An 18,681-nucleotide genomic window follows, 5' to 3' on the forward strand; every position below is an offset into this window, starting at 1 on the left:
TCATGTGATTGGTGCATAGCCCGGGGGCTCAGTTATCATGAGTCAGCCCCTTTTTCTGCATGAGACAAGGGAGGAGGGAGGGGGAGGGAGAGATAGAAAGAGAAAGACAGAGAGAGAGAAACATAGAGAGAGATAGAGAGAGAGACAGAGAAACAGATAGAAAGAGAGAGACAGACAGAAAGTGAGGGACAGAGAGAGACAGAGTGAGAGAAAGAGAGAGGAAGAGAGACAGAGAGAAAGAGAGAGAGACAGAGAGAGACCTTTAATGGAGGCAAAGTTGAAACTTGTATGAAGCGAAAACTCATAGCAATGTGAATGCGATGCTATGTGTTCATAGCATGAAACTTTATTAAAAAATGGTGTGGTCTCACACCTGTTACACAAAAGATACAGAAGGGAATGCTAACTTTTTTTTTCTTCTTTCAATTATGTACTCAAAAATATCAGTATAAACTGGAAATAAATTGTCTCAAGATTCTAGACCGTTCGTGAGTTCAACCCAGATGTATAAACAGAAGAAGATGAACGAAGAACATGTAACGTGGGGATCCTCTTCGTTATTGAAGCTCAGCGAGAGAAGGCAAAGTGTCCTCACGAGTGTGTGTCATTTCCACAGATGCACTTTATCATTTCAGTGCGTTTCATCAGCTCGACGCGTTCTTCTGCGTCGAGTCCCAAAAAATCTGCACGAGCACACGAGCTGTGAGAAATGATGCGAGTAGAAAATGGTGACGCACACTGAAAGAGATACAAAATAACATCAGATCTCCAAAAAAATAAACAGCACTGAAATGAAAAGTAGAACTGCAGAGAGCGAGGTTTGTAATTCTGAGGACGAGCCGATCCCGCCGGGGGAGGGAACCCGGTCGCCACAGAGCTAGAAGCGTCTGTAGTAGCGGTGCGGGGGTCCGTAGTGCATGGGCAGGTCCATCATGTCCATGTTGTGGTGATGAGGGTTGACGGGAGGGATGTGGTGGTGATGGTGGTTGTTGTTGTTATTGTTCAGGGGGGGCAGGTGTTGTAAGGGGGGCACGTAGGGGGCCGGAGGCAGCCGGGGTATCATCACCTGGTGGTACATCCCGGCCTGGGGCGGAGCCGGTGGGTAGCGGCCGCGCGGAGGCACGAACAAGGGAGCTTGCACCGCCTGCGGGTGAGGAGGGGGGGCCGCCGGGTTCGGGTTCGGGTTCTGCAGGTTTTCGTGCGGAGGACCCACACGGGGCCGCTTGGCTTCGGTGATGGGCTCCGGAGGAGGGCCGACCCGCTTCCCTGAATTATCTGGAGAGAAGAAATAAAGGTAAGTCGTCGATGAAAGAATAAAGCACCAGAGAAGCTGAACAGAGGGACACTCGGTACTGACCTGCAGACTTCTTGTTCAGCTCTGCCTCTCCTTCCTTCTGAATATCCTGAATGATTCGCTCGTCGTCTTGCTGTAGAAACAAACGCACACACAGAAGTTGTTAGCATTGCCAATAAGATGAAGACAGAAACTGTTTTATCAAAGTGAAATTAACTCTTGCAATGTGACAACCTAAAATAAAACCTCTAGCCTTAGTTTAAACACGAGCTATGCCTGTACCTCGTATGCATAAGTATAAATCAGCTTTAGCCAACATAGCGCTTAATTAGCTGCAGGCAGAGAGGTCAGTGCTGCTGTGGAGGGCGGGACTAAGTGATCATAAAGGTGAACTGTGTATATTTGTTTGGTCAGAACTTCCTTTACTTATTCTTGACGAGGACAACCCTAGATTAGATAATGATGAGGCAGCAGTGGGCCCCTTTCTCCAGCCCTCTGTTGGCCCTCTGGTTACCAGTAAATATCCTTTATTTTTGGCAAAGCCTTGGAGACTAGCAGTTGGCCGGCTGTGGAGCCTCTCTAGAGCCGCTGGAGCAGCTCCAGCTCATTAACTGCTCGGGGACTAATTGTTGCTTCAGGTTGCCAGTGATACTGTGGCCAGGTCACTGTGGGCCCCCACAGAGTCAGCTGCTCGGGGTCAAAGTGCAGCGAGAGTTAGCGAACATGTTTGTGAGTGTAACCGAACAGCTGGTGTCATAACAGTGTCTTCCCGCTAAGATTTACCAGGCCAGACGAAAGAAAAAAGGCTCAAGTTCCTCAAAACAAAGCGGTTACCGTGGGGTCCGTCCAGAGGGAGCACTTGCGGCAGTGTCGGCAGGGAGCTCCAGGAGAGCGTGCGTGCTGGCAGAAGTGGTTGTAGCCCGTGATGGGCTCTCTGCAGAGGTAGCACATGAAGCTGCCGCAGCGGCACGACATCCGGTTGCAGCCCTCGGACTTCACCAGACCCGTCCCGCACTTCACGCACTTCCTCACCCGAGCTGCCGTCATACGCTCCTCACTGCAACATGTGGACGGACAGACGGAGAAACAAACAGACAAACAGGGCAGTGAGAGACAGAAGAAGTGAAATTCAACAAAGAGAAAAAAATAATGTCAAAGAGAGACATGACAGCGCTGCAAAAAGCTCATCTGACTCTGTGCAGATAGTTTAATGAACTTTCTTCTTTGTGTTTTTTAATGTTAAAGTGAAATGAGAAAATTTGTCTGAAAAACTAAACGCCATCATGATTCTTTTCGTTACGTCCTGTTAGAATCATCAGGTCAGCGCTGCTCAGACCTGCTCCACTGATCTCTCTACTGGGCCACTTCCTGCCTCGTTCAGCACCAGGAAGTAAGAAGCTCTGTGTACCGCTCAAAACAGGAAGTACTGCCTGTGGACCTGCTGGGCCACAGGAAGCAGCTGGCCTCTCCACTTCCTGGAGTGTTGTCCGGGAAAACTGAACTGTTTACCCAGCATCCTCTCCGAGGGAGGAGGGGAAAATTGCCCGCTAACATGAGCTCATGGGTTGAAAACATTGTGGATAATTAGGAGTAATGCTGTTTGAGTTTTACGTTGTTTAAATGTATTCTGTGTCCTGCGTTTCTGATCAGAAAAATGTACTGTTGTAACAGCACCAACTACATTATTATTATTATCGTTTATTAAGATTCTCAGACCCAATCCCATCAAAGGACATACATTAAGTCGGTTGAGTGGTGGAGAGTTGATAAAGGGATTTTGTTTCTATCAGACCACTTACAAGAGCACCCTCATGCGGATCTCGTCCCTCTCCAGGACCTGCTCACACGTCTTCCCCACATGCTGCTTCCACTGGACGTGGCACTTTCTACAACTCTCCTGAAGAAGAACACGAGAAAAGAATCAGACAAATGTCGCATGTAGGGATTACGTAGAAGGAAAGAAAGAAAGAATCAGAAAGCAAAAGAGTGAATCGTTTCATTAGAATCTCCCTGTAACATTTATTCACTTGTAGGTTTTTGTTTCTTCTAATATATCATCAAATACCAAGAGATTAACCCACATTTCCACACCCACCCTCTTTTCTGACACTATTCCAGTTAGTGCTGAATAAGAGGAGCCTCCACACTCTGCTCTATATGCTGCTGGTGCTGCCACTGCAGGATTTAGACAGACACAGCTACTAGGTGTGGCTCTCTCTGCAAATGTGTGTGTGTGTGTGACTGCAGCAAGAGTGTGATTTGATCGCTGCTGACTGCTTGGTTGCCTAGAAACAGCAACTCCATCCTCCAACCTCCTTCGTCGTGTCAGCCCGAGACGTTCAGCTAAAGGACGTGCTCTCTCTCACTCTCTCACACACACACACACACACACACACACACACACACACACACACACACACACACACACACACACACACACACACACACACACACACACACACACACACACACACACACACAGCTAGGGGATGCCTCCTTGCTTAACCCATGGCTAAGTGGTGTCACCATAAATATTTGAACCGCTCATCTAATATTGAAGAGCGTGGCATATGACAGCTGATGCAGCACCAGTATGATCCATCGCTCCACGTCAACCTCCAGTCTGACCCTTAACCTGCGAAGGAAATCTGCATCGGTCATAAACGCACACCTTAAGTCCTGTGACCTCTTTACACATCCTTCAATCCCTGTGTGTGTGTGTGTGTGTGTGTGTTATTTTGTCATTTCAGCTACCACGGGCTTAGAGCTCTATTCACTGAGACAGCTCTCTGTGTGTGTGTGTGTGTGTGTGTGTGTGTGTGTGTGTGTGTGTGTGTGTGTATATAAGGTCAGCTAGAGGGTGGGGAGCTGAGTTGGAAAACCCAGATTTTCGTTGGCAATTGGAGGAGCGGTTTGGTTGCAAACACTAAAAGACGTTGGTGGAAAAAGACAAGGACCTTTAAAGCCAGAACGTGGCAGCTTCAAGCAGAGGAAGAGCCCTTTAACAAACCACGAGACAGATGATGAGTAGACCAACTGTGTTCACATTTTTGCGGCGCTTCTGATTTTTAGGGAGTGCCCAAGCAGTGACATCCATGAAGCGTAGTCGTGAAGCATGGAAACAAGTGTGACCAGGATCAAGCATAGTGAGAAAACTCTCTCTGGTCTCTGATACCAGTCAAACGTGGGTCTTTAGAGGCCGGGCAGGAGGGGGTAATGTGAAGGCCGAAGGGCGCAGCACTGGACTCAAGTGTCTGGAAAAGAAGCCGGATCACACAAAGACCGGGAGACGGGGAGGAGGACAGAAAGCAGAGCGGTGAAAGATCACCCCCTGGTGGTAAACCTACAGACCAGGAAGAGGGACGGCGTGAGAGTGACGGAGAGAGTGAGTGTGTGTGTGTGTGTGTGTGTGTGTGTGTGTGTGTGAGACCCGTTTGGCAAGTTGTTGAAAAGCAGGAACACACCTGAGTTCTTATAGAGCGGCTAAAAATACAGCCAGTGACGTCGCAGTCGACCCTTGCACGGGGCGTGTCTCCACACACCCGGTGGCTGATTTGAATACAAGTGAGTGTGGCTGAAGTGTGACGAAGGTTGTACACACACACACACACACACACACACACACACACACACACACACACACACACACACACACACACACACACACACACACACACACAAGTACGCAACTTCATGATGTACACATGGCAGCAATGTGAGCAACTTGAATCTGGGAAATTACATGTTTCGCTGTTTTACTTGAGTCTGCATCCATTCATTCACTCCAACTTGTCCCCCACCTCGATCCACTCCACTCTCTTGGGTCCTACCCTCCTTCCTCCCCTCCCACCCAGTAACACCTTCCTCCAGCTTCATTCATACTTTGCCTCTCCTCCTCCTCCTCCTCAGGATCTCTTTCTCTAATTCCCCTCTCGCGGTGCGGGCTGCAGCAGCCCTTATAAGGCAGTGCAAGCAGCTTGCTTCTGATTGGGGGGGGCTGCGTCGAGGGTGCGGTGGGGTGGCTTTTACTGCAATCATCAAATCTGAGTGCAGATTTGAGAACGCAGCTACTCGCAGACACACAGAGAGACACACACCGATTCGGCTCTTCTTGTTTGCACTGCGACGGCCTTCCAGCGGCCTTACATTTCACATTCCTCCACTTTCATGAAGTAATCACTCGCAGGCCGGGAACGAGCCTGACCAAATGTCCTCATAAAGCACATGTGGGAAACGTTAGGAGGGGGAGCCAGGGGAGAGGAGAAGAGAAGGGAGGAGAATCTGGGTCAAACTTGACCTGAACCACATTTGAAACAGAAGAGGAAGTGTGTCCAACCAGTAAGGATCCAGTGTGAGGGGAGTGGAGAGTGCAGCCAGCCAATGAGGCGGCAAGGTGGGAGAAAGGCGGGTGGGCTCACGGATGTGTGTCAGTTACATAATGAAGCCCCTCCCTGCTCGTAGACCGAGCGGGCTGTGAGGCCGACTGTACAACAACCGTCTTCTCAAAAAAAAAAATCAAAACAAATAAATATAAAAAAACAGAGATGCAGTAAAGCTAGTCGATGTAATTCTGATATTCTTGTGACCATCTCTGAGTTTGCGAGGTGGAAGTGTGGGGGGGGGACCCAGACTCTCCTCACAACACTCACCACAGCAGCTACAGATTCACATCCTGATTCCTACACAAACTAAAGAGGAAGCACGTTGTGTTAACTTTCTGTAGCACTTGACTTACTTAACAAAAAGTCGTTTCCTTCATAACTCTAAAGTGTCCATGTCAGACCGCTGAGTATGATACTGTAAACATATTCTAACAGCCGGTCTACATCCGCAACTGTTGCCGTCTACACCGCAGAAGAAAAATATTCAGAACAAGGATCAGCCCAAAAGATATCTGGAGCACGTCTAACTTTCTTGTATCTTCGGTTGGGTGTGTGTGTGTGTGTGTGTGTGTGTGTGTGTGTGTGTGTGTAATGGGATGCAGCTGTACAGGCACACTGCAGGGCAGCCACTATAAACCTCTGGCTCCACCTACAGGTTAGTGGAGGGAGCAGCAGGAGAAAGGATCAACATATCTGTATCTGGGTTTATTTGATTATCAGGGCTGTCCTCAAACAAAGAAACTCTTAGTCAACCAACACTCATACAATGTTGTTGACTAATGGATAGGTTGATTTAATCGAGTTTCTCCACAAAGAATCACACAAGAAACTCATCGACTAAAGAAATCTAAAGAAGTCGACCGCAGCCCTGATGAGTATATTTAAGGTTAGGGTCAGGCCCTGTTTGTCTTCCAGCAATGACTGAAATGACGACATACAACTTATACAGATATTATCTCATAATCTAGTTGTTCATAGAGAAGCCACTGCAAAGAAATTGGTTTTAGGAAATAGATGACTAGTGTGTTGCCAGAGGAACTAAAGGAGCCTTGAGCAAAGTCAGCAGATGTGAAATAACACTTTATAGTCTGACCAGAGACAAAAGATCTCTGTGTGCTGCCAGAGCGTTATGTAAACGGGTCATTCAAACACTAACAAGCTTAAAGGGGGAACACATAAAACTGTGTTTTTTAAATAATTTTTTTAAAAAGGTCTTGGGGAGTACTCGAGGCTACGCTAGCCGCAACTAGCATAGCACAATCGAACCTCTGTCAACGGTCGAGTTGCATCGCGGCTTAGAAAAGGCGCAAGATTTTAACAAGGAAGAAGAATGCTTGTAATATAAAAAGACGATTTCTCTGGTTTTATGTTAATAAACACAAGAAATGGAAACCCTTTGTCCTAATATCGATTCTAGTTAGTTCACATATACTGGAGAACTGGTGCCAAGAGGTGAATATACACATTGACTATGTTGGAGGTGTTGATCTCCCTGTGTGTGTGTGTGTGTGTGTGTGTGTGTGTGTGTGTGTGTGTTTTGAGTCATGTTGTGGTGTGGCAGAAACGAGTGTGAGACACAAGAACAGAAACAAAAAGAGACAAAAGAAGCACTGAGAGAATGAAGGGAGGGTTGCGTTTGTGTGGTGTGGGTGAGAATATGAGTGTGTTTGCGCATCTCTTTGCCAAATAATGGAAAAATTTCAGACTGGAATCCATGTGACAGCCTTGGCAGACACAAAGCAGCGCCGCCCCCTGCATTCCTCAGACAGAGGGAGGAGGCCCGGAGATAAACACAGAGGGAGGGTGGCGACCTCGCCAGATGGAACCGTTTCATCGTCGGCAGAGACGCGTTCATCAATCTTCTTGATCTGGACAGACTTGATCTCCGTCTCGTGGCCGTCACCGAGATGATTTATGCCGAGGTGGATGCTGCACACCGAGCTTTCCGGTTTCGCCGTCACGACGGACTGAATTATTCATGAGGTTGAATTCAAATCCAGGTTCAGGCTCCCTTTTGTACAGTATAATTTGATCCGGACAAACGGCCATATATGATGCACGTATTGTGCATGAGAGTGTTAACCTACATATTCCTTTACAGTTACGGTCTGTAGAGGAGGAGCAGCAGCAATACAACAGCCTGGCCTCCCCAGAACCTCAAAGTGTTTAATAAACTAAATAAATACTGAGTGGGACTGACCTTGCGGCACCGAGGGTTGGGACAGCTGAATAGAGACCTGTCTTTGTCCAACAGGGCTGGGAAATTGCAAAACGGGCATCTGAGAAGGAAAAGGAGGGTTAAGGAGTGAAATGTATGATGCAGCTGTAAGCGACACACACAAAAGAACAGATAAACAAATCCCACTGTGAGCAAACAAACTTATTTAAGGTCTTTCATGAGATCGCCATGAAATAACATGCGTCCTTACTGACTAGATTGAAAGTTCAAAATGCTTTAAAAGCCAGAGACAAACATTAAAAATAAAGTATTAATATGACTCATCAAAATACAGCGACTGGGTGAACCAAACCTCACTGCGTGGAGACATAAGATTGACAAATGAAGCTGAACAAGCAGCTGGAATATTAATGTACTGGTCCAGGTACAAGTGAGACTAAGTCCGAAAGGATTAGGGATGCAACTAACAACTATTTCCATTGTTTTCTTGACTTGTCAAGGTTTAAAGCTTTAAAATGTTGGAATATATTGAAAAACGCCATCACAGCAGAAGAAACGCAGCACATCATCACATTCATCACTCACTGTGGGAACTTTGACCATTTTGCTCCTAAATTGACTTTTTTTTATTGATTATCAAAATTGCTGCCAATTCATTTTTGGTTAACTAATCGATTGATTCTTCACACTGATTGATTGCGTCTGTTCTATAAAGGGTGCAAACATCATGGAACAAAACACATATGAAGCAATGCATACATTTACAAAGTGGAATCCAGCTAAACCACATGTAGACAGTTCAGTTACAAGACAAACGTCTCACACACACACACACACACACACACACACACACACACACACACACACACACACACACACACACACACACACACACACACACACACTTACCGCACAAGCTCATCAGCACAGGTGGCAGCGACGGCCTCCTCCGCCTGCCTCTCGTAGTATTTACACAGTATGTTCTCTGGGAGGACTTTCTCCAGCTCACACACTGGGTAGGAGCACAGGCAGCCGCCCTCCATGCAGCTCAACTCCGACTGCAACACGCACAAAGTTATTAGAAATACAGCCAGGTACGTTCACAACCACCTTCAGCCAACACACACATGAAAAAAAAAAAAAAAAACATTCATTATAATGCAATCCAGTCTGAGATTGTTCTAAAGATGAACCAGCACCAGAGAGGATGTATTATAAAGCTGTTTTTTTGCATTGGATCCTAAATAATATTTATTGTGTGTGTGAGTGTCCGTACATTTCCAGAGCCAAATACTGCCTCCTGAGCGTATTTGACGAGGCACTCTTGACAGAACAGGTGTCCGTCTGAACACTGCGTCATCTTCTCAAACGCAAACTCCCCGAAGCAGCAGCCGCACTCGATCAGCTGGCCGTCCTGCACAAAGAGTCACACACAGAGATACTTTATGAAGCTCTGAGCTTTTCAGGGATCGTCTTTTGAGAGTTAACGGATTGATTTCATTCACGTATTATCAAATACAGAAACTAGAATCCAAGTATGTTAGAGTACAAGTACAAGTGGTACTAAAACCTACAAAGCAACTAGTCTACAATATATTCTACAAGTAAACGGCTTTTCAGGCACTTTAAGAAAACCTCTGACTTTCAGCTGTTTGCCTTTGAGGGAAATACTGGAGGATCCATTCTAAAACCGGTCTCAAATGCAGTGTCGAGTGTAGCCACAATAATAACAAGGTAGCCGTCCTAAACATACATTCAGCAGCAACCATGTGACCAACACTATCCTGAACAAGCTCACCAAAAGCCTATGAAAGTATGGCCTTTGGTCTTCACACAACATTCATTTGTACTGTATTGTGATAGGATAGTTCTTTTTGCAAATTCAATTGAGAAACCTTTTTTTTTTTTTATTTAAAACAATGATACGTTACGAGCCACAGTGAAGGTTACATCCGTTTAGCTGAGGTGTGTGTGTGCTTCCTACCTTCTTGTACTCGTCCTCATTGACCTGCAGAGCCAGGAGGAAGTCCTCGTGCTGAGGAGAGAGAGAGCACTTCAGGAAACTGGGAGATGTGAGAGCACTTTTTCTGAGCTCCTAGAGAAGAGTGCTACAACTGAAAGCAGCCACGTCTGGATAAGAGGCGAGGCCTGTGATATTTAGCTCTTTGTACAAGCAGCAAGATTCATTTCATATTCCCCTTCATTTAGAAATCGTTACAATATGAATCCAATATTCCCTTTGATAATATTACTTTGATGAAAAATAAAATATGCCGAAAGCAAAATACCCTTAACTCAATGTTCTATATAGCATAAAAAAGAACTTATGACTGTATATGCACAATAATATAAAGACAAAAATATGAAGTTGGATGAAGTCTGAAGGCATGAATGTAATACTGGGTGACGTGTGTGTGTGTGTGTGTGTGTGTGTGTGTGTGTGTGTGTGTGTGTGTGTGTGTGTGTGTACCTCTGCCCATTCCTTAGCCTTCTGCTGATAGAATGAAAGCTCCTTCTGCACGGAGGCTTCCAGAGTGCTGTACGTCCGGCAGTAGCGACGGTCGTTCTCCAAGAAGTACATCCTCTTGTCAAACTTCACTGATCCTGTGGGACAAAAAGGAACCCAGTGAGTGAGACACCCACAGCAAAAAATAACATCAGTACACCAAAACAGATTTTATTGGAACCTTGGAGATCTCCGTCCTCCCATGATGCACCTGCAGACCCGTGGTCAAGCTCCGTTACTGAAGCTCTTCCAAATGAATGAATAGCTGCACGAGGTATTCACATGCAAGTGTGCAAAAGTGGAGAAAAAAAAAAAGTTTGTTCACCGTGCTCGAAATGAAAGTTGACGCAGCAGCGCTCAGAGGAGGTTCTGCTCCGTCGTCTCTTTCCTGAGGGGTCGCCTGAATCTTGCCACTTCTTCAGCGCTTCACATAAGGCCTGCGAGTCAAAGAGACACTTAAAGACCGCGTTCGTAAAAGTAGAGAAAGGGTAGAATGGTGACTGCGTTCCTCGGTGTGCTATGGGACGACGGGTACCTTGCGTGTGATTGCATAGTGTCCCTTCAGAGCATTGAGGGCCCATTTGATGTCCTGACAACTGAGCATCCGGAAATCTGCCATGAGCAGGTCAGCGGCCTGCATCACAACCTCGGGTCCCAGCGTGCCCAGTTTGGTATAGTCAAACAGGTCCTCGGTCACCTGAAACGACCCGTGACAGACGCATGAACACAGGGGCCAACACACTGAGATATCGGATTCTGAGGCGTTGATGGAGCGGTAAACAAAGCGACGAAACAAAAAATACATTTAGTAACTGCGATTTTAAGACTTTTGATTTTTTTTCTAACTGTACGCTGGGGGCAGGAGAGACTAAAGGTCTGTTTCTGCTTTTTTGTGTGAACAAGTCAGAGGTGAGATTCTTTCCTGCTCTATGCTTTCATATGTGTGTGTGTGTGTGTGTGTGGTACTTTGCGCATAATGCAGAAGTTTTTTCAGTATATTCACTCTCTTCCCCACTACAGTACGTAGTCATAATCTACTCACACCAAGAAAAGCTCTGTTGCGAAACTGATTTAAGCTTGATTGACGTAATAATGAGGAACGATCTATCCTTCCTTGTTTTTCCAAACCGTCATACTGGTGAGGATGTTAACCGCTGACTTACATTGACCCACATCACTACAACCTACCTTAGAATAACTCAAGTTGGGTGTTTAAAAATCAGCCTTTTTACTTTTTACTTATCAGTAATGTCTTTTACAGGTTTTCATTCTCTTGTAGTATTGACAGACAGACAGACAGACAGACACACACACACACACACACACACACACACACACACACACACACACCTCTGTCTCGGTGTCCCCACACTCCAGTAGGATGCTGGTGGGAGCTGCTGTGGCTGCTGCAGTACCTCCCCTCGGATACTCGGGGTTCTCCAACAGCAGGTTACAGATACTGGAAACAGCAGAGGGGGGGGGCTGCGTGTGAACAAAGCTTACACCGACAAACACACAGTTACAGGTGGGATGGTGCTTCAATACCTGTCCACCAACACACAACTGTGCCCTACTGCATATGCGGCAATCAAGTGTACACCTAAATAATTGTTCTGAGAAGAAAAAAAACACCAATATATACTGTATATATAAAATATTATAGTTTGATTGATCAGTCAAAATGCCTCCAGTAGAAAGAAGTATCATTGAGAATTTAGAAATGCTTAACTGAATATTAATAAAGAAAAGTCACCTGCATCTGAATAAATCACGGCAGTAAATCTAGAAACCTCATCAGGTACCTATTTCCTCATGATTTGATATGAAGTAGTGGGAGAAAAAAGGCAGATGCTTCTTACACATTCAAGTCTTTCACATTATTCTTTTGGATCAGTTCTGCTACATAGGCTTCGTGGACATCTGGGAAGAGATCCAACTGTAGAGTCGAAACAGGCGGAATGTAGTTGGGACAGAGGAGGTGAGAGACAAAGTTACACCACAATTCAAATTTAACTTGATATTAACCAACTGATGAGCTCAAAAGACAGACAGCAGACAATGCAGACCACAGCGATGCATGGATCACTTGTGTGATACTCACAACACCAGTGATGAGGGCTCTGACGTGGGGCTGCTGCTCCGCTCTCCCTTGTGACGCAGAGGGACCGGGCCTCGCGTCCTCTATTCGGGGAATGTCCTCAGGTACAGGAGGGACAGCCACCAGACCAGGGGCGGGATTGACTCTTTCTGGGTTTGGAGCCGGAGCCGGAAATCGACGAGCCTCTCCGCTGTTGTGGAGGACTGAAGCAGTGGGAGCGTGAGGGACGGGAAGGTTAGCGTTCACCCTGACGTGGAGGCTGCGGGCCGGTGGGACCCCGCCAGAGGCCCCGGCCTGTGGCGGAGGATTGGGAACAGCTTCCCCAGGCGCCTGGCTCCCCAGGATGATCCGGTGACCTGCCTCCGGAGGTCCGAGTCTCTCCGGGGCCGCAGCTATTAGCACTGCGGGGGGGGCCACCTGTATCACCTGAGGATGCTGCGGGGCCTGGACCGGAGGCTGGGCCGGGGCCTGGGCCAGGAGCTGTGGTTGAATCTGAATGAGATTGCCCTGCATTAGATGGAACGACAGGGGGTTCTGGGGCCTGAGCAGCAGCTGGGGTTGGGCTATGAGAGTGGAGGCCTGGATGCTCGGCTGCTGGGGCAGAACGACTAGTTTCACCTCCTTCGCCAGGGCGAGGCGGGGCTGCGGGACGCCGGTCCCGCCGGTCTGGAGCTGTGTCGATGTACCGGGCTGAGACGCCGTCCGTGTGCGAGACTGGGACTGTGCAGACGAAGTGCTGGCCTGAGGATTGTCTTGTGACTGAGTGTTTGTACCGGCCTGTTCTTGAGTCTTGGTAGAAGAACTAGACGCAGTCGCACAAGAATAGTGTGTGGCACTTTTAGAGGTGCTAACCGTCGCGAGTTCTGAAGGGCCGGCTTGTGGCTGCACAGGCCCAGATGTGCTGGGCTGAGGCTGACTAAGTACAGGTATAGGTGCTCTGGATGTGTTGGCATTTGTGGAGGTAGATGGGGTTTGGATGGAAACTGCATGGAGTTCCTCTTTTGTATGCGCTGACGTACCGGCCTGTTGCTGAGAGTTTGTGTGAAGTTTTGGCTGAGACAATGTGTGCGATGAAGAGCCGGGTTGTTGTTGCTGCTGCTGTGCGTGTCCTGAAGTGCCGGACTGCACCGGTGTCTGTGTCCGTATGGCTGTCCTCACTGCAGAGGAGTTGGCCTTGGCATCTCTGGAGGTAGGGAGGGCGGAACCGGGGTCCGCTGTGGGAACCCCAGAGGTTGCGCTACTGTGACCCACAACTTGAATTAGGTTGTGCGAGGCCCCGCTCCATTTTGCTGCTGGGCGAATCACGTGTCTGCGTGCAGGAGTCAGCGGCTGCAGGAAAACACAGGAGGAGATGATTGGTATGCAATTTCTGATAACAGTAAAACAAAACGATAAAACGTTCACCTTTTTTTGTACAAAGTAAAATGCACTATAAAATCTAAGAGCAGGGTTCATCAGTCACCTCCAATATGCTGATGTCGTCATCATCTGCATCGTCCGGGACTAACACAGGGCTGCCAGGTATCAGAGTCACAGGCTCCTCGTCCGAATCATCGGAAATGGTGATGAGCTCCCTCTTACGGGAACGGGAGCCTACACGGACACCATGTCAAGTAAATATTACACATGTGTATAATGTGTGAGGCTATTTGTGTCTGTGTGGTAAAGTGCGTTAGAGAGAAGGGAAAACAAACTGAACAGCAGCAAAAATTCTTTAATCAAAGTTATTTCATAAATTCTTCCAATAGAAAGTGTTATGGAGCCTTTGCCACGCTGAGATGGACATGACATCCTCTAGTTTGAATAATAAGTACAAACAAAAAGCAAATTTGTTTTAGCATAATCTGGTACCTTCCTGTCAAAAATATATGAAAGTAGGTATTGTAGCTCAACCAGTACTGGATGTTTGAAAGTAAAAAAATTATAAAAATAATAATGATATGTTGGCCTATGTCAATTCTCTTTACACAACCCAAAATATAAATACATATTTTTGATAAGACTCCCTTAAATTTGTATTTATTTGTGTGCAAGGATTACAACCCTGAAAGCAGGACATTTTACAGTTAAAAAATAAACTTGTCGCTACTCTCTAGTGGACAAACTACAGAATAGTGATACTCTTAAAAAACATATCTTTGTCTTTTCTTGTAACTTATCAGCTGCAGATACTGACATGTCTGCAGTGAACTAATATCGGACTAGAGGCCTTCTTTTTACAAGGTTATATATTACATGTCAATGCAAGTGCCTTTGGATAAAATGCCTAGATGGTGATTGTGCCTTACACTGACTAACATTTCACATGTACAATTTGATCTTTGCAATACAAAGAGGGCTAGTTTACCACGCTTTGGTATAAAGTTTAGATTTTTCATTCATACTGTACTTAACCGAATGTACTGATATGTTCTGTTCATTAAAAGTCAAAGTGAGAAAAGCATTATTATACTGTAAATTGTTGACTTCTTTGAAGTCGAAGCCTGAACAAATCTGTGATTTTTGAAAACATTACATTATCATGATACATTCATGTCAATGTCTGTGATGTAAAACTAAAAAGGGACATTGATGCCAAGCTTTTTGTTATACTTGTTATAAACCAGGGCCAAAATGACAAGTGTGTCAGCCTCATGTAGAAGCTACACAGTGCAAGATGTCATGTCACACAAACTGGCACTAAGATACAATGCTGTGGACACTGACTCATACAAGTGTGTCTTACCTTGGCTGCGGTGGACATTGAAGCTTGCCAGGTGAATGACATCATCATCACTGCCTCCATCTGCCATTGTGAAACTAAGCTTACCCTGAATCAGCCCACACACAGAGTCACTGCTCAATCAATACCATCTACACGCACACGCAGACACACACACACACACACACACACACACACACACACACACACACACACACACACACACAGTTAAAGTTCTGGTATTCCCCTTGAATTTCGACAGATGATTGCACTTCAAAATGTGTGACTTGTTATAACATTTACCAAACACGAGGAAGGTTGGACTCCACCCTGTTACCGTAAATCACCTTATCACGCAGCGCTAATAAATAATTTATATGCGACTATCCAATGGCCTGCTCACCTGCCATGTTAGCAAGAGAGAACTAAACAATGAGGAAGCTTAACATCAAACATAAATCTAAAGCATGGGGACCAGGGTAAAGGGGTTATGGTCACCATCTACAGACAACATTAGCTATCTTGTATGCGTTAGCCAACCCAATAGGAATGTGTAGAAATATCCACTCCGTCATCTTCACTTGCTAACCCAGCCCTAGTTAGATCTGATCAAAGTTGGCATGAAATCAATGTAAATCTTCAATGTTGTTAAAACAGCAGACGCTAACACTGCGAGGAGCTGTCAATGTTGCAATGCAAGCTACATAAACTCACATTTTACCCATCATCTTGACATCACTCGTGACACTGTAACGTTAGCTTAACACCCGAGTTACTGTTGTTAAAAACAAACATGTCAGAACAGCATTGGATCATTTCCGCGAGGACACACAGAACAAACTGCTCTCCGCTAAGCTAATGTTAATTAGCTTGGCTTGCTAGCTAGCTAGTAGGTTAAGTAGTTAGCTCACTTCTGCCGTGATTTCTGTCCATAACATTGCTTCAAACAAACCGCATACAGTCTAATATCCAGGTATGAATAACACACATGCAGACATGTACATTACCGCAGCTTCGTGTTGGATAGCCAATACAAAACGTCTTCTTTGGGGCGACTGACAAACCGTGAATATCGAAACAAACTGCCAAAACAAGAACAGCAGCGACGTCACGCGTACGGTAACAAGTCGCTACGTACAGGCGCGGGGCTTCTGGGAAAGGTAGTCCCTTAAGGTTGAGGGTCTCTTCGGCATTGTAGGCACCGCGGACAGAGGACAGATTATATTTACATGTACACACATTTTGAATCGCTATGGTCCCACGCGAAGGAGAAAGAAAACAACATATATAATATAATTTATTATATTATTTTTCAGTTCCATTATATTGTGTATATATACAACATATACAATTATATTGTATATATACACAATATAATTGTTTAACTGAAAAATAATATAGAGTAGTCATTTCAAATATCAAAATCACAAAGGGACAAAACATCACCAAAGGCCATAAAATCTTTATTTCCAAATTTGATAGGCCTACATTATATTTATAATTAAATCTATCAAAAATGATGTTGAAATTATAACTGCACACTAATTCTTTGGTACAGATTTTGTCTCTTTGGACAGCAGGAAAGGTTGTCCCAGAATAGTATGTAAATGATACACGAAGGTTTATTAAATGCATTCATATACAGATATTTTTGTTGCTTGATTTAGATCATATATACAGAGCGAGAATAACGCACACAACACATGGAAGGTATTTTCAATTTAATTTTCTTTTAATATAATCTTATTTACATTGTTTGTTTTCATAAACGTTTAGTACATAGTAAGTTACAATACTCTTGCATCCATTACACAGTGAACTCAGAACCTAGAAAATGCAGATTGAAATGGTACTGCTTAACAGTCTTCAATAATCAACCTCCCAACACATTTAGACGTCTTCCACATTGCTCGCTCATCATTTAGATATTTGATTTCATTCACTTTGTTGGAGGATCAATGGCTGCAAAGAGACTTTGTTCATTCACGGTGGCCGGCCTGCACTGGTGTCCGTATGGCTGGCCTCACTGCGGAGGAGTTGGCATCTCTGGAGGTAGAGGGGGCAGAACCGGGGTCCGCTGTGGGAACCCCAGAAGTTGCGCTTCTGTGAATCACAACTTCAATTTGGATGTGCGAGGCCCGTTCTGGGCGAATCACGTGTCTGCGTGCCGGAATCAACGGCTGCAGGAAAACACAGGAGACGCAAGTTGAAAGATGATTGGTATGCAATTTCTGATAACAGTATAACAAAACACATAAGACTAAACAATAAAACGTTCACCTTTTTTTGTACAAAGTAAAATGCACTATACAATCTAAGAGCAGGGTTCATCAGTCACCTCCAATATGCTGATGTCGTCATCATCTGCATCGTCCGGGACTAACACAGGGCTGCCAGGTATCAGAGTCACAGGCTCCTCGTCCGAATCATCAGAAATGGTGATGAGCTCCCTCTTACGGGAACGGGAGCCTACACGGACACAATGTCAAGTAAATATTACAAATGTGTATAATGTGAACTGAACAGAACACTTTTCATGACGTCATTATTATGTTGATTCAAAACATTCTTGTTTATACTGTTTATGTTGGTCCCATCCAAACTGTTGGGGGGGGGGGGCCAGTGGGACAGCCACAGAGTCAAGAGCCATGGCAGGAGATTCAGAGACTACAGACTTTCATTGACTTGAATTTAAAATTTTTGACTTCTTTGACGCTGAAGCCTGAAAAAATCTGTCATTTTGGAAAACATTACATTATCATGATACATTCACCTTGATGTCTGTGATGTAAAACTTAAAACTGACATTGATGCCATGCTTTTTGTTATACTTATTTAATCAATTTTGTTGCATGTCAAACAGCAATGTTGCTTGGAATTAGCAACTCCAACCCTGACACTATGTCTAGTAGGACTGGTATATAAACACACAACCAGGAACCAGGGTTAGGTGTAGTTTGAAATGTTGTAAAACCAGGACCAAAATAACAAGGAAAGTGTGTCAGCCTCATGCAGAAGCTACAGTGGCCGCACAGTGCAGGATGTCATGTCACACAAACTGGCACTAAGATCTACTGCTGTGGACATTGACTCATACAAGTGTGTCTTACCGTGGAGGTTGAAGCTTACCAGGTGAATGACATCATCGTCACTGCCTCCATCTGACATCGTGACACTAAGCTTACCCTGAATCAGCCCACACACACGCACACGCACGCGCGCGCGCACGCACACACACACACACACACACACAGTGTCACTGCTCAATCTATGAGCTCGATCGAGATAAACCAGGCGTGTGCAGAATCGATCACCGGCGATCGGCGCACAATGCATGCCGGTTAAATTTGTGTCCGACTTGATCCCGACTTGCTCTGACGTCATGCAGACGTTGGCAACGATAACCTCACGAGAACGCAGAACTTTGCTCTCCTCTGACCGCATGACCCCAATGCATGATGGGAAACTTCTGGCTGTCTTCCGATCAAAGAGCTGATTGGCTCTTAGATTTGACAACAAAC

General features: G+C 45.5%; 1 protein-coding gene and 1 long non-coding RNA gene across 3 annotated transcripts; both read right to left on the reverse strand.

The window, feature by feature from the left end:
- Positions 1-312: 312 nt before the first annotated feature.
- On the reverse strand, positions 313-16,255 carry rnf216 (ring finger protein 216). 2 transcript variants are annotated; one of them, XM_068718450.1, is made up of 17 exons: positions 16,168-16,255; positions 15,185-15,312; positions 13,922-14,052; positions 12,463-13,788; positions 12,221-12,297; positions 11,712-11,820; positions 10,897-11,058; positions 10,687-10,798; positions 10,326-10,459; positions 9,840-9,890; positions 9,132-9,269; positions 8,765-8,913; positions 7,877-7,955; positions 3,094-3,191; positions 2,129-2,351; positions 1,358-1,427; positions 313-1,275 (listed from the first exon to the last, which is right to left on the reverse strand). In XM_068718450.1, exons 2-17 carry the CDS (start codon positions 15,249-15,251, stop codon positions 878-880), a joined length of 3,324 nt encoding a protein of 1,107 aa, XP_068574551.1. In that variant the 5' UTR covers positions 15,252-15,312; positions 16,168-16,255; the 3' UTR covers positions 313-877. The 2 variants fall into 2 exon arrangements, with proteins under 2 accessions (XP_068574551.1, XP_068574552.1); XM_068718451.1 differs by lacking the exon at positions 16,168-16,255 and having other exon boundaries at positions 15,185-16,161.
- Positions 16,256-16,925: 670 nt separating this feature from the next.
- LOC137878580 (uncharacterized) lies at positions 16,926-18,513 on the reverse strand. Its single transcript, XR_011103629.1, has 3 exons — positions 18,271-18,513; positions 17,499-17,629; positions 16,926-17,340 (listed from the first exon to the last, which is right to left on the reverse strand). It is a non-coding gene; the product is annotated as an uncharacterized lncRNA (long non-coding RNA).
- Positions 18,514-18,681: the final 168 nt, after the last annotated feature.

This window comes from Cebidichthys violaceus, unplaced genomic scaffold, assembly GCF_023349555.1.
Source record: "Cebidichthys violaceus isolate CVI_PGR_0920_01 unplaced genomic scaffold, fCebVio1.0.p SCAF_23, whole genome shotgun sequence".
Lineage (NCBI taxonomy): Eukaryota > Metazoa > Chordata > Actinopteri > Perciformes > Stichaeidae > Cebidichthys > Cebidichthys violaceus.